Source organism: Podarcis pityusensis, assembly GCF_964106645.2.
Source record: "Podarcis pityusensis genome assembly, chromosome: 2".
NCBI lineage: Eukaryota > Metazoa > Chordata > Lepidosauria > Squamata > Lacertidae > Podarcis > Podarcis pityusensis.
The window spans coordinates 62,192,559-62,208,419 of record NC_138029.1 but is presented as its reverse complement, the minus strand read 5'-3'; the positions used below and the strand labels follow the sequence as shown (position 1 = coordinate 62,208,419).

General features: G+C 38.4%; 1 protein-coding gene across 5 annotated transcripts in view; it reads left to right on the top strand.

The window, feature by feature from the left end:
* MAPK9 (mitogen-activated protein kinase 9) overlaps positions 1-15,861 on the top strand; it is a 42,044-nt gene that overhangs the window by 2,311 nt on the left and 23,872 nt on the right. For 3 of the 5 annotated variants that reach the window (XM_080991420.1, XM_080991419.1, XM_080991423.1), the window contains exons 2-5: positions 11,727-11,897; positions 12,658-12,787; positions 13,825-13,883; positions 14,689-14,827. In XM_080991420.1, the coding sequence (XP_080847546.1) occupies positions 11,776-11,897; positions 12,658-12,787; positions 13,825-13,883; positions 14,689-14,827 (450 nt within the window). In that variant the 5' untranslated portion in view covers positions 11,727-11,775. Of the gene's footprint in view, positions 1-1,793; positions 2,016-9,260; positions 9,415-11,726; positions 11,898-12,657; positions 12,788-13,824; positions 13,884-14,688; positions 14,828-15,861 lie in introns of all 5 variants that reach the window. The other 2 variants (XM_080991421.1, XM_080991422.1) reach the window with 2 other exon arrangements.

Genomic DNA, 15,861 nt, shown 5'->3' with positions numbered 1-15,861 from the left:
CAAATGTGTGAGAGTGCAGACTTTCAAAGAGGAGATTGAAGCTGCTGTATTCCTCACTGGTCATTCAACTGCTGTGCTAAGCTAAGCCTTGGTCATCCTCCAGACTCATGGTTTAGCTCTCCCAATCAAATCTTGAGCTGTTAATCACAGGACATACATTGTCCTCATGGTTAGTGTGCAGAGAACTAAAGCATGAGCCTAGGTTCACATGACACACTAAGCCAAGCCATACTTTAACTCAACACAGCAGCAGATTGACTAGAGAGGGGCAAAGTGGCTGTAATGTCTTGAGAGTCCACACACTCGTGCATTCATGCTAAGCCATAGATTGGCATAGTGTGGCATTTGTACCAGATCAATTCATTGCTTTTCTGTTTTGACTTTCCCAACATTTAGCTTCATTTGATGAAATTTTTCTAAGAACTATGAGATGTGCAACTCTGTCTTATGCAAGTTCACTCAGAAGTCCCACTGAGTTCACTGAGAATTACACTGAAGTGTGCATAGGATTGAAGCCATTTTGTTTGTTAATGTTTAGTTTAGAGCCACTTCGTAAGTTATGTTTATACACAAGTACAGTGGTACCTCTGGTTACGAACTTAATTTGTTCCGGAGGTCCGTTCTTAACCTGAAACCATTCTTAATCTGAGGTACCACTTTAGCTAATGGAGCCTCCCGCTGCAGCCACGCGATTTCTGTTCTCATCCTGAGGTAAAGTTCTTAACCCGAGGTACTACTTCCCGGTTAGCGGAGTCTGTAACCCGAAGTGTTTGTAACCCAAGGTGTTTGTAACCCGAGGTACCACTGTACTGAACATGGATAATAATATTTTGTGTTGTTGCTTTCCAGTATATTAATCACGGCAAAATTACAAATGATAATTTATAAATGGGTTGCATGTTATTCCTACAGACAGAAGTCTATTTCATCTAAGAGAAACATAATTAATAAGGTAGCCCTTACTTTAGAGTGCATGTAAAACCACAGCCTATGGAACTGCTAATATATCTGTGGCAAATAACCACGCTCTTTTTCTGTACATGCAGTTATGAAGACAAAATGTACATCACGTTTCAGGAAGTAGTAGAATTAAACTGATGAATTCTAAACTGCAGCATTCCCTATTCATATCTACAGTAAATCAGATTTATTCAGGCATTTAAATATTTTTTGGAAAGTGTTGCTATCCTAATTTCCTAGCCACACTGACAATGTGCATTAAATAAAACTGAATTGGGTAATATTGGGAGCCTCTATGTGCAGATTTTCATCATGTGCAAAACATTTTACAGTGACTAAAGTTAATTTTTGAACTATCTAAAATCTAATTCACTTCAGAAAATTTCAGTTGCATTATGAGTTTTTATTTTCCCTGCAAAATAAGCCCTTTTAGTGTTATTGCAGGGATGCATCAAGGTGCCCAATCCCCTAGTATATCCTCAGTCATCAAATGAAAGACGCTTTGTACCTACAGCTATATGTGTGAAAGCTGTGTTGATATAGATAGTTGTTCTGTTTGCATAGATGGTAGCAGGTAAAGCTACTTGATGCACCCCCATTCCTGTAATGCTCAATGCAGGAGCAATAATGCCTGAATAGGGCAATGGTAAGATATATATTTGCTGCGTTTAATTATTCTAGATGACAGAAAAGGCCTTCAAATATGTACAGGAAGTTACAACAGAGTAAATGGAGGGAGAGGGGAGAACGAGGAAGGAAAACAAAAGAAAAAGTAAGAGTATTGTGCCACCTTTAAGACTAATATTTGTATGATACAAACGTTTGTTCACTAGAACCTACTTCAGCATACAGAAAATGCCTATATAAGACCAGAAAAGCAGCTAGCCAGAAATTCTGTTTTTATGAGCCTACTAAGAGGCTAATAGAAAAAGAAAAAGGCTTCTATCAGGTGGACTGGCAGAGGAGAAGGAGGACTCTCAACCCTTCCTTTGCCAGGTCTCTGTACTGGGCAAGGTGAAAGGACTTGCATTCCTTGGTAGCCAGAAGAAAACAAGGCGAGCTGGAGAAGGAGGAAGGATGGAATGACCCTTCTCTCTTTTGCTTACCTCCCTGTATGAAATTCCCTGCCCATGCCTGCATGAAAATTCTGCTTGCCTGTGGTAGCCAGACAAGACAGAATGATAAGTTTCACTTTTAAAAGATCTGTTTTTTCACTCTTATAATCTCCCCATATGCTGTCAGATTCTTTCTCAGTACTTCTACAGCTGCCTATGTCAGTTTTAGACACTAGGGCCAAATTCAACTAACCTGATGTCCTACTGGCACACTAACTGCAAATTTGTTCTGTAGGGTCAGGAACACCCCCCCTTGAACTGTGGGTAGGTGGAGGAGAGGGTGGTTGTTGTTCTGGCAAGCAGAAATGCTTGCGCTGATGGAAGGATCGGAAGAGGAAGGCATTGCATTCCTCCCGCAGAAATTACTTTGACATGCATTAGACATTTTGGGCCCACCTATTAACAGATGGAGGAAAAGAAAAGATAAGGTGGCAAGCATGGTCTTGGGCAGTATTCTGTCTCAGTCAGCTGGTGGATGAATGATTCTCCATGTCAAAATGTTACCATCACATAGAAAAACTAGATTTGGTGAGAAGTGTTCAACTCTAGTCTTCTCCTTGATGTGCTAGTTTTCTTTGTGCAGGATGAAGAGCTTTTAGTCATTTATGTCTGCTTCTGCAGCTTGGAATGATCAGGGGTGAGTGTCCATGCCACCTCTGACTGATGTGACAAACTCTTCCTCCGGAGCTTGGAGCTTGGAGCTTGGAGCTGGGGGTGGGGTGGGGAACTGTCCCTACAGTTGCAGCATGCTTTGGAGACATAATGTGAATATTATCTCTCCTGTATTCAGCTCCAAGTTTGAGGGGACTGTTGAGCCTCATTTGTATTGTTCTGTGTTTTGGGGCTCTCCAAACACCTTGGAAGCACAACATGGTGAGTTCCAGCCCCCTCCTGAACTTGGATCTGGGGGCTGGGGTTTGTTCCTTGTCGTGGGCTGTATTTTGTAGGTGTTCGGGGTACCTCAGAAGTTCAGTGCTACATCAGAGCAAGACTTGCTAACCACTGCAAATGGAACAGTCCACAAAACTTAATATCAGACACACTGATTATGATAACTATGCCACCATTTTGTAAATATTCCTTGTTTAATAAAGTACCATGCATCTGTTGGCCTTTTGGCCAAATCTTCATCAGAGAAGGGCTGAACAACTTTAACAGTTGTAGAGACTGAATGACCACCACAGCAAAGGGGAAGTACTTTGTAATGTGCATAAATGCGATTCCTCTTTCTCTTTCCCTCACCAGTTTGTTTAACTTGGTGGTCTTCTACAGTGGAATCTATGCTTAAAACAGTGGTGTTCAATCCTGCTTGCAGATACCTAGCCACTGAAGATAATGAAAAAGTCTGGATAAATCCCTAGACTCAGAAGTAAGCCCCAATGGGATTTATTAATGGGCAAAATAGGATTTCAGCTTTAAGTATACAGTTAATATGAAGACTGGTGCAGCTTTGTAAAAGCTTGAGATTATCCCCAGGTTACTACCAAAGCATAGCCTTTGGTAACTGCCAGTGAATGCTGTAACTTCCAGTCAAGTAGGCAGCAAATAATGTGTGGGTAAGATGCTGGCACTGGGTTGAAAGTGTTATGAGTGTTTATTGCTGCTGGTTGTACTGGTGTGTGTGTGTAGGGCACACCACTAAGATCTGACTATTTAAATTATAATGCCAATTTTTTGCACTGGCTCTGTATTTAGTGAGCTTTTTTGTCTGTCTTTTCTATTCTATCTTGCACGTATTCTGCAATGAAATTCTAATGAGAACCTTTGGTAGCAGTTGTCATTTTATATTCCACTGTGCCTTATTAGTTGTACTTTTTATTGATACTCTTTTTTGCATTTGCTGTTTGTGTGACTCTTTTGGTGATCCAGAGCAGGTAAGGAATGTTAGATATGTGCCTGGCTGACTGTATTGCAGAGAGAAGGGATCAACGGAATCCCAGGCAGGGTAATATTGACTCTTTGGAATACACTGGGGGAGGGATGATGTTAGGGAAAGTAGGCAGCAGGCACTTGACCACACACACTTACCTGTCAATAGAACCTAGGTAGTCATACCAACCCTCCCAGCTTGAAGTGCTATTGCTGAATGCCAGGTAGGTGCATAATAAAACATCTTAAGGTGCTGATCAGGTATGCATTACATAGATCTGGGTGAGCCTGACTGTCCCAGCTGTGCCTACCTGGTACTTAGTATGACAATAGCAAGGATTGCAAATTCTTTCATTAGTAATCCAGTGTCCCTGGGTACCAGGGTCAAGGGAATGCACCTAGTGTTGGGTCATGGATACAGAACAGGGATTCTCACCCCACTTCCCAACAGCTTCCTTGGCAGAGCTAGCTGGAACCACCTTAGTGGTGATGCTGGGCACCCAGCTATGTATGTCCATACCATCAGAACCACATGTAGCTGGATCAGTGCTGAACCGGAGCCTAAAAGTGATAATAGGCTGGATGAGGATCAACAAGCTGAATCTGAATTTTGGCAAGACAGAGGTACTGCTAGTGAGTTGTTCTCTGGTCTGGGAAATGTTTTTTTTTTTTTTAAGAAGAAAGAAAAAGGTGATCATTGGACTACTTTGAAAATACAGATTTCCTTTTTTTAAAAAAAATAATATTTATTGCATTTTAAAGGGTTACAAAAAGAAAAAGTTAAAAAACAGCATATTTAAGAAATACAAAACATCACATCACGATAATATCAAAAAAAGAAGAAACAAGAAAAAAAGAGAAAAAAAGAAAAAATACAATAAATCTTCCCATAACTTATCTTTCATTTGCTTATTTCCTTGACCTCCTCACACCTCCCTTTTTTGTATTCTAGTTCAATTAGCTATTTCAGCAAATCCTTTCCATCTTTTCCAGTTTTTGTCCTCTATTCTATCTTAATATAATGTAACTTTACTTTCCCTCCTTCACCATTTAGCAATCTATTTTTCCTTAATCCTTTATAGCATTTCTGCTAAAACCACATTATTTCATTCCAACATCCTTCTAACATTCCTTAATTTTACAATGTTTCTGTAAATAAACTTTAAATTTCTTCCAATCTTCTTCCACCAACTCTTCTCCCTGGTCTCGGATTCTGCCAGTCATTTCCGCCAATTCCATGTAGTCCATCACCTTCATCTGCCATTCTTCCCGGGTGGGTAGATCTTGTGTCTTCCAATACTTCGCGATAAGTATTCTTGCTGCTGTTGTGGCATACATAAAAAAAAGTTCTATCCTTTTTTGGCACCAATTGGCCGACCATGCCCAGGAGAAAGGCCTCTGGTTTCTTCAGAAAGGTATATTTAAATACCTTTTTCATTTCATTATAAATCATTTCCCAGAATGTCTTAATCCTTGGGCATGTCCACCAAAGGTGAAAAAATGTGCCTTCAGTCCCTTTACATTTCCAACATTTATTATCGGGCAAATGATATATTTTTGCAAGCTTGACTGGTGTCATGTACCACCTGTAGATCATTTTCATTATATTCTCTCTTAGGGCATTACATGCTGTAAACTTCATACCTGTGGTCCATAACTGTTCCCAGTCAGCCGTCATAATATTATGTCCTACATCTTGTGCCCATTTGATCATAGTTGATTTCACCGTTTCATCCTGAGTATTCCATTTCAACAGCAAGTTATACATTCTTGACAAGTTCTTAGTTTTGGGATCTAACAGTTTTGTTTCCAATTTTGATTTTTCCACCTGGAAGCCAATTTTTTTATCCAAATTGTACACCTCCATTATTTGGTAATAATGGAGCCAATCTCGCACTCTATTTTTTAGTTTTTCAAAACTCTGCAATTTTAATCTGTCTCCCTCTTGCCAAGGATGCTGTTTCTGTTCCAAACATTGCAAATTTTGGATAAAATGGATTGTTTCAAGAAGTGGCAGAGAGATATTTCTAGATTTGTCTGGCAGGGCAAGAAGCCCCGAATAAAATTTAAGATATTAACTGATGCTAAAGAAAGAGGTGGATTTGCCCTGCCAGACCTTAAACTTTATTATGAATCGGCCGCGTTTTGTTGGCTGAGAGAATGGCTGCTTCTTGAAAATACTGATGTGTTGGACCTAGAAGGTTTTAACAACGTATTTGGGTGGCATGCATATCTGTGGTATGATAAGATTAAAGCACATAAAGCGTTTAAAAACCATATTGTCAGAAAAGCACTGTTTAATGTCTGGATAAGATATAAGGACTTGCTTGAAAATAAAACCCCAAGGTGGCTGTCACCAATTGAAGCGAAGGCTCAGAAAAAGCTCAATATGGAGGCCAATTGGCCGAAATATTGGGAAATTTTGGAAAATACAGATTTCCTTCCCCCTGAAAAAAGGTGGATTTTCAAAGGATATAAAATCCACACATCACCATGATGAGACTGTGCGCATTAAACCTGCAGAGGAAATAAATTGATATGTCCCTCCCTACAAATGGCTACCTCTTTGGTGTTTCTGTTCACCTAGACTTATGCTTGATTTGATTAACCTGATCTAAGTCAGAGGTTTGTGTTGTTGCTGTGCTGTTTATTGTGTCTATTTATTAAACTTTCATTTTTACATACATACAGTATGATATTATTTTGGCTGATGGATTGTTTTTATTTATTGCTGTATAAACTGCTTTGTGAGTTTGTATGGTGAAAAATGGTCTACAAATGTTGGAAATGAGTAACATAAATAAAATGGGGACTTCAAAGTTTTTATACCTCCTGAGACCTCAGTGTAACAATATATTGACAGCTAATTTAAGCAAATTCTGTTATCTATTGTTATCTATTCTGTTATCTATATCTATTGTATAGTGCTTTACAAGTCCGTGCATAAAAACCAGTGATTTTTATGGGAGTTTTATTAATCCCAGATTTAAGGACACTCCCTCAGTTCCCAGAAAGGTTCTGTTACACAAAGTGAACACTCTTCCCCAATTCCTGGAATATAGGGAGTAGCCTGGAGAGGCAGCTGTCCTCAATACTGTGATGCTTCTCCACAGTGTGGTGTTAGTGGCAGCTGTTCTCTTTCTTTTCCCTCAACTTGGAGCTAGAATTTAAGACTAGGTGTGGTAAAAGAAACTCTACTTGCAGGTAGCCTCCATATCATTTACTGCAGAGACTGAGCACGGACTAGTACTTTCTTTCCTACCAGAGAGGGAATAGTCAGTCATTATGTGGGACACGGGTGGCGCTGTGGGTTAAATAAACCACAGAGCCTAGGACTTGCCAATCAGAAGGTCAGTGGTTCAAATCCCTGCAACGGGATGAGCTCCCGTTGTTCAGTCCCAGCTCCTGCCAACCTAGCAGTTCAAAAGCACGTCGAAGTGCAAGTAGATAAATAGGTACCGCTCCAGCAGGAAGGTAAGCGGCATTTCCGTGCGCTGCTCTGGTTCACCAGAAGCGGCTTAGTCATGCTGGCCACATGACCCGGAAGCTGTATGCCGGCTCCCTCGGCCAATAAAGCGAGATGAGCGCCGCAACCCCAGAGTCGGCCACGACTGGACCTAATGGTCAGGGTCCCTTTACCTTTACCTTTATGTGGGTGAGGTTTTTAATGAATGGGGTTGGATTAATTGATCCTCTTTTTGTTTCTCTTGAAATATTTGTTGTTGTTGTTCTCCATCCTCATCGCACCTGACTCTGGAGAAGGACAAAAAAAAAAAAAACAAAAAAAACAAAAAAAAAGGAAAAGGAAAAAGAAATCAGCATCCAGGTCTAGTATATTTGTCTGGCTTGGCAAATAGCACAGCTAGGCTATGTAAACACCGCAGTTTAAAGTGGATTAGATGCACCCCATGTGTGCAAGTTCTTTGCATCTTCACATGGTATTGTCTTTATCCAAGTGGCAACCTCCACTTCCCCACTTTAATAAAAAAAACATTTATTCAGAAGTTACAACACAGTACAGTTACAGTACAATAATTTCAAGTCTGCATTCATGCTACAATTGCTACCTAGTGTATGTAGTGATTTTAAAGCAACTTTGCAATGGTTTGAAGGGGAAAATATCTATAGCATGCTGAAGCCTGGGCCACGCAGGTATTCTGCAAGATTGATTAACTGATTTAATGTACTTCATAAAATTTATACACAACTTGAGTGTTTAAAAAAACCCCTCATAGCAGTTTATAAAGAGAATAAAACAATATAATTATCAATAAAAGCAATAAAAACAACTTTAAAACTTTCAAAAGATAAAATCAGTAATAAACTAAAAACAGATTAAAGCATATATGTCTGGGTAGGCTTATATATACAAAAATGTTTTGGTTCTTAGGGTACTTAATTTTTTTTTTTTTTAAAGACATATGGGCTGCAATTTCAAAAGCAGTGTGAGCCTTGTCACCCCACATTTTTGAAGCTGATGCCCTGCCTCCAATATATTCAGCTGCTTCTAGTAAACATCTATCATCTGAAGGAAAGCTGAAATACACTTGTTTGGCTTTGAGCACCTTTTTCTTTTAACTTTGTGTGCTTTGTGTGACTCACAGACCATATGTTGCCCACCTGAAGATTGGAGGTTATGTTTTACTTTTTACACCTAGACATGAAAGGACTTGCTTTTACTGAATGTGCCCAGTTCTGAACAGAGAAACATCTATGTTGGCTAAGGTATATATATGTGTGTATTATGCACACAGATGTAAACACTCAGAAACTGACTTATTGGTATCTATGCCTGGCAACGGAAACTGAGTGTATATCACTGTCAAAAATACATTTTCCCAGTTCTGTAGTGGAATGTAATAAAACAATTTTGAACATTTCAACAGAAAGATTTAACTTGTTTAAATTGTATTTTGAATAAATAGTGAAATGTAATCTAAACTCTTTAGTGAGGCTGTTTTTTTTTTAATTAAACTTGTAAATTTTGGTTTCCATTTTGGTTACTTTACTATAGTATAGTATAGTATAGTATAGTATAGTTAGTATAGTATAGTATAGTATAGTATAAGCCAACTAGATTAAAGCTCTGCTACTTACACAAATGCAATATTTAATAAACACTAATCAAATTTACCAAATTTACCAAAAGTTTTGGTCATATGTATTAATGATTTATAAGAGAGGCTGATTTGGCATCAGATTAAAGTTTTGAATTTTCAATCTCCTATTCCTTTCTTACTTTCTTTTTCAGGCAAACCGCAGTTTACCTGTAGATCCAACTATGCTAACTGTGGTTTGTCTTTCCTTCCACACCAGAACTTTAAACCCACCAATTCTGCATTGGAGGGCAAGCACAATCCATAACCTGCCAATTTGGATGTTGCAGCAAACTATAGCTGGCTTTGACCTGATAACCATACCATGGTTTGCTCTGTGTGAACCAGCTGCAAACGTATAATCATTTGGAAATGTGAGTTACTGGTACTTCGTTGCATGTTCTTTTTTTTCTCCGTACCCTATAACTTTTCTTGAATAGAGCGTTGAATCCAGTTCATATTAATGATACTTCACATAATATGTTGAGGTTGGTGGAGGAAGGGGAAGAAGCGATGATGATGATGATGATGGGACCAGAAGGGCTAAAGAAGGAAAGTTTAACATAAATATTTCCATGAAATTCAGATATGATAGGAGTATTTTGAGGTGGTATACAGTTGGGCAGGTTTCTTCAAGTCATCTAGGCCTTATTGCCAACTTAAAACATTGTTTTGGCATAGTATAGTCTAGTGGTATTCACCAGCTTCTGCAATTAATTTTATTTTCCAGTCCTTCTGTATTATGCATTTTGTGGATGTATAATTAACTTGAAACACTGTCAAGTTTCTTGAGATGTTTGTTCACATAAGTGCAGTCTCTCGTGTAATTCACATTAACATTAGATATAGCTTGTCATCTTATTTTTAAAAGCCGTTTAAAGCTCATGCTGCCTGGATTTGTTTTGAAATTTTGCAGCACATTCCCCTAGCAGGCAGTGAAATTTCTGTAGTTGGCAGAGTGATCCAAACAAAACAGTCTGTTTGGCTGAGGATAACTTCTTTTTTGTTTGCTTCTAGTGCTGTAACTTAATTCTCTCCTCCCCACACAGATACTTATTAGTATTTTACAATATTTCTCATATTCCAGCAAGCACAATCTAGGAGTTCAAACATTTTCTGCTCACCAAACGTCCCACCAAGAAGTACAAAACAACTGCTGTGGAAGCAGAAATCTCTCTACCTCCTGCATCTGAACCAGGGTGTGGGAAGGAAGATGTGTTTTCACGCATCTTTTACAACATGAAAGCACTGGCAAACGCCTGCCTGAACTGGCAAAGCACCTGCCTGAACTGACTGTGCTGATCATCTTCTTAGTCTTCTGTACAAAAAATGTATCTGGATTTGGGACCATTGGTAATAATAAAGTAGGAGTGCAAACAAACATCATACATGACATTGTTTGACTTAACATATTTACTGAAAAGTAAGTCCCATTAAATTAAATGGACCTTATACTCCCAGATACATGGGTTCAAAACTGAAGAGTTGTGGGTTAAGAATTTCATTCAAAAAATGTACAACTTGATAGCAGAGGTGGCGGACATTGGTTTGCGGCTCTTTTGAGGGCTGTATGCCAACCTGAGCCAATTTAACTCATCCACACAAACTTGCACATGCGTGCACACTCACTCAGGACACACAAACTCAGAAGGAGGAGGAATAGACTTAGTTCAGGGAGTTGGACTTGATGACCCTTGGGATTCCTTCAAACTTTACAATTCTCTGAAATAAGTACAGTGGTACCTCAGGTTACATACGCTTCAGGTTACATACGCTTCAGGTTACAGACTCTGCTAACCCAGAAATAGTACCTCGGGTTAAGAACTTTGCTTCAGGATGAGAACAGAAATCGTGCTCCGGCGGCGTGGCGGCAGCAGGAGGCCCCATTAGCTAAAGTGGTGCTTCAGGTTAAGAACAGTTTCAGGTTAAGAACGGACCTCCGGAACGAATTAAGTACTTAACCCGAGGTACCACTGTACTGAACATAAGTGAAGCGGGGACAGGCAACACACATAAACAAAGAAATAGTAAATAGTGTGTGTTCGTATGTCAGTATTAGCCTAATAAAAACAACTCTCCTAAATGGCTGTTTTCTGCAGTGAGCTTAAACAGCTTAACTGAAGCTTTTTCAGCGCCAACACACAACACCCTGTTGTCTCCTCCTACTTCATCATTGCCATGGGAAGGAGTAAGAAAGCCTCCTATGTTTGAAAAGGCACCCTTCTCTATCTGGTGTGGCACCACTGCTAGAAGATTTTAGATAAGAAATGGAACAGAATGCTTCTTCCTCTGTTCCAAGGCACTTGAAGACATTCTACCCATGGAACTGACTGGAAAAGAATGGTGCTGTGCCAAAAGGAGAAGAGGTAGACTTCTGGACTCCATGGGGCAGCCACTTGCCTATTGTTGCCTGTTACTTGGGAGAGGGCAGGAAACCCACACAGAATAGGACATGTGTGCACAGGAAATGCTATCTCAGCTAAGATAGCATTGCACTGATCAGTCATTCTGCTAAAATCACTTTTGGATCATCCATTATGCTAGTCAAGTCTCTTAAGTTAGTCATCTAAATGCACATCGTGCTTTGTTCTCTCAGTGGTTGTCTAATTTCTAAAGAGAAATGCTGTTGGCAGCTTTGGGTACATATTTATAAAAAGTTTCACTTTTTTTGGTTCTCTTTCTACAGATCTTGAAAACTGCCAAATCCTGGGAGGTAAACTACATGACACTACATCATGAGCGAGAGTAAATGTGACAGTCAGTTTTACAGTGTTCAAGTCTCAGACTCGACATTCACTGTACTAAAACGTTACCAACAATTGAAACCTATTGGCTCTGGGGCTCAAGGCATTGTATGGTGAGTAGCTACTTACTGGAGAAAACTAGTATAAGCATCAAACTGTAATATCACCAAAATTTTGATCAAGGACTCAAAACAAAGTATTATTATTATTATTAGCCGCCCATCTGACTGGGTTGCTCCAGCCACTCTGGGCGGCTTCCAACAAATTAAAATACAAAACACAGTAAAACGTTAAACATTAAAATCTTCCTTATATAGGCGTGCCTTCAGATGTCTTCTAAAAGTGAGGTAGTTTTTTATTTGCTTGACATCTCATGGCACATACCTTAATTCCACACATACATAGAAACAACAGAATCTAAACATTATTTTGAAGTACAGTACTGTTCTGTGATGAAGTTGAAAATGAACAGAACCTTTAAAAAGTCCTGTGTCAGAATAAGAGCTCAACTAAAACAACAAGTTGATTAAAGAAATTATGTAATCTTAACACCTAGAGAAGAATTGTCTCTTAGTTTTTGACTGAGATATAAATGCACCTGCCTTTTAAGAAATTTCTAACTATACTTTGACTAATGGAACAGGATGAAATGCTTCATGCGTGGAGGTCTAGTAATTAGTCTCGTAATAAGATCTGATTTATTTTTGGTTGAATAAAGTAGAACTCGAGAGGGTTTTCATTTGTGCACTTTGCCCTTCACCTAAAACAAGAAGCAGTTTCCTTGGGGTAACTGAGCTTCTGTCATATACCCTGACACCCATGGCTCTGATATTAAAAAGATGCAATTAAGATGTTTCTGTTTTAACTTTTCAGTGCTGCATTTGATACAGTTCTTGGAATAAATGTTGCTGTAAAGAAATTGAGTCGCCCTTTTCAGAACCAAACACATGCAAAACGAGCTTACAGGGAACTTGTGCTTCTAAAATGTGTCAATCACAAAAATGTGAGTAATGTTAATTTATATTAGAAACAAGTAAATGTAAAATAATAATTGAATGAATGTCAAGATGAATCAACTGGAACTAAAGCCATTATTCTGTGATTCAAATAATTAAATAATTGAGAGAGAGATCAATTTTTGCTCTGTCCTGTACCTCCTGTAATGAAACACTGTAGTTGTTTTAGGACTATTTCCTAATTGCAATGTAGAAGACTAGTTATTCATAGTTTGTCATATTTCTTTGAAAAGCTAACTAAATTTGGTTTTTTTCATGCAGGTCTCTTTGTGGTCTTTTTGTTGTCTGTGGTTGGCTTTAGGTAACAGTTCCTTGGATAGGAATGATCTATGGCTTACACCACAGATTGGCAACCAATATTTCTAGAAATGTATTAAAAAACAGTCCAGTACAGTATGTTTCTCTTTATGACCATTAAAATGACCCTCGTCCCTTCCAATTTTACGATTCTATTATTATTAGCAGGCTTATAATGTATATTTAGTAGCATCCACACTTCTTAGTAACCGTTATGTTTTTCTTCAAAAAGCAGTAAAAAAAACCCTTATCAGTAGGGTATTGATCTCTTTCCACTGAATATTTGAACAGGCAGTGTGGAAATGTATTTTCTAGGCCTTCTAGCAAAATAATATATCACTGAGATGCAACTGAGCTACTCCCATAATCTAAGAATTGTCATACTTCAAAACTCTGGTTATTAATTTTTCCATGGATTTATTATAAAAAAAGCTATTCAATCCATTAAACAAATATACTTGATTTATCTCATTTATGTTGAAATATTGACTATCCCTTATGGAACTTGACAAAAAAAATAGCATTATGCAAACTGAATGAGGATAGTGAGTTAGTTCTAAAATATTTGTGAATCACTATGTTAATCTCATTTTTTCTTGCTACAAAGCTTCAGGTAAAAAGTTATTAAATAATCTGATCTATATGCTGACATTGCCATGTACTGTTTGATTTTTTTTTTGCAAATCATTGTGATGGTGATTATAATTCTTTTATTTTGGTTTTACAGATAATTAGTCTATTAAATGTATTCACACCACAGAAGTCACTAGAAGAATTTCAAGATGTGTGAGTTTACTTTATTGTGTTTTCTTGATAAATATCCGTTTAAGATTTTCAGACCAGATTCTTGATGTTCTCTGCCTGAAAGCAGTTGGCCTATAAATGATTTTTAAAATATATTGTGCTTTTTGGAGAAAAATGCTGAAGCCTTCTTGTAAGCATTGAGACTTATGAACGAAACATGACACTCCCCCCAAGTGTTCATTTCATCATTAGGAGATGGGTTATTGTTCTGTTTTTGTTTTATTATGTGTTCTCATTTTGTATTTTTATGTTGTGAACCGCCCTGTGATCTTCGGATAAAGGAAGGTATCCAAATTAAATAAATAAAATAAAAAATAAATTTTACTGGCCACATAACTGACATTGGGGAGAGGGAGTTACTTTGTTTATTTTCCTTTGCCGAAAGAGCAGTCAAACCAGTATCCTGACAATATTTTCAAACTGAGATGTGAACTAGTGTCAGTTGAAGTTTTGCCAATTAACTTCAGTGGGAGATTTGTACCCAAAGTAATAAAGTAATAAATTATTTGAGTCTGGATTGCTAAGACAACAAAATTGTACTGCGTCCACTGTAATTTCCATTTTGCATTCCCACAACATGTTAAGCTATGACTTACTGGGACTGTGCAAACTTGTGGGCTCCTAGACCACCCATGTCTTTTTTATGCTCTCACCCATGTTGAGCTAAGCTAAGGTCTGGCTTAGTTTGTTGTCTGTACCTGAGCTTGTGGTTACGATCTCACATTGCTAACTACAAGCTGTAGTCAACGTTTGCTCCTGTAAAAAAATACTTTTTTAAATGTTTCAGGTATTTAGTTATGGAACTAATGGATGCTAACTTGTGCCAAGTAATTCATATGGAGTTGGACCATGAAAGAATGTCCTACCTTTTGTACCAGATGCTGTGTGGTATCAAACATCTCCATTCAGCTGGTATCATCCATAGAGTACGTAGTGCTATTACAATTGTATCAATAACTGACTTTCATTAATTAACCTCATTAAGAATATTCAGCTATATTTGAAAGTTTTTTTTATTTTTATAATGACATGACAATTAGGACTTGCCATGTTCGATCAGTCCCTTTTATATTCTCATACAAGAGGGAAACAAATGATATCCTGTGGTCGTGAATTCTGAAGCTTAACCAGATTTGTCGTTCAGTGCCCAGAACTGTTGGGTTTCCACTTCTCACTTTCTACTTTAGCTCATTGCCCTTGCTGAAAAGCCTAGGTTGTCATCCTATACCCACCTAGCTAGGAGTAAGGCTCATTAAACACAGAGAAACTCAGCTCTGAGTAGCCATGTATACAGTTGTACTATAAATTAACTATACAGTGAATTCTTAATGAGTGACTGGACATCAGCTTCTGCACAGCAGGAGCCTACACCCATTAGCAAAGCTTCCACACTTGCCTTTTTGGGGGCAAGGACGGATTCTTTAATATTTACTCATACATATTGTGCAGTATTATTTGCATTAAAACAACTTCTAGGGACTGCTTAATCTCAGATGACCCCACCACAGGAAAGATGCATCCTGGTTCCTAGTGAAAAAGGAAGGACAAACTATGGACATTCCAAAGACTAGAAAACAAGACAAAAGCAGGAGAGGGGAAAGCAACAGCTCTTTATGGCTGACTGAAACACTGACAGACGGGAGTAGCTAGGCTGGCTCATTTCACAGAAATCACTTAGATGGTACCTGCTTATTTTGTTTCGTAACTTTCTAGGAGTGTGAAAGACTTACTTTTTATTTTATTCCGAGGAAACTCAAAAGTTTGGGCCCACTGCTTGCAGATGACAGTGAAGGCATTTGCGGATGCCAGGTTGGCAATGCCTGTCATATGTCTCTCTGTGTGTAATTGGCACAAATTGGCACCCTCCCCTCTCCTATAAAACAGCAGCCAACTGTTGGGTGGGGCAAGAGCTAAGGATAGAGCTCCCACAAACTTAGTTATTCCCTCCTTCCAATAGTAG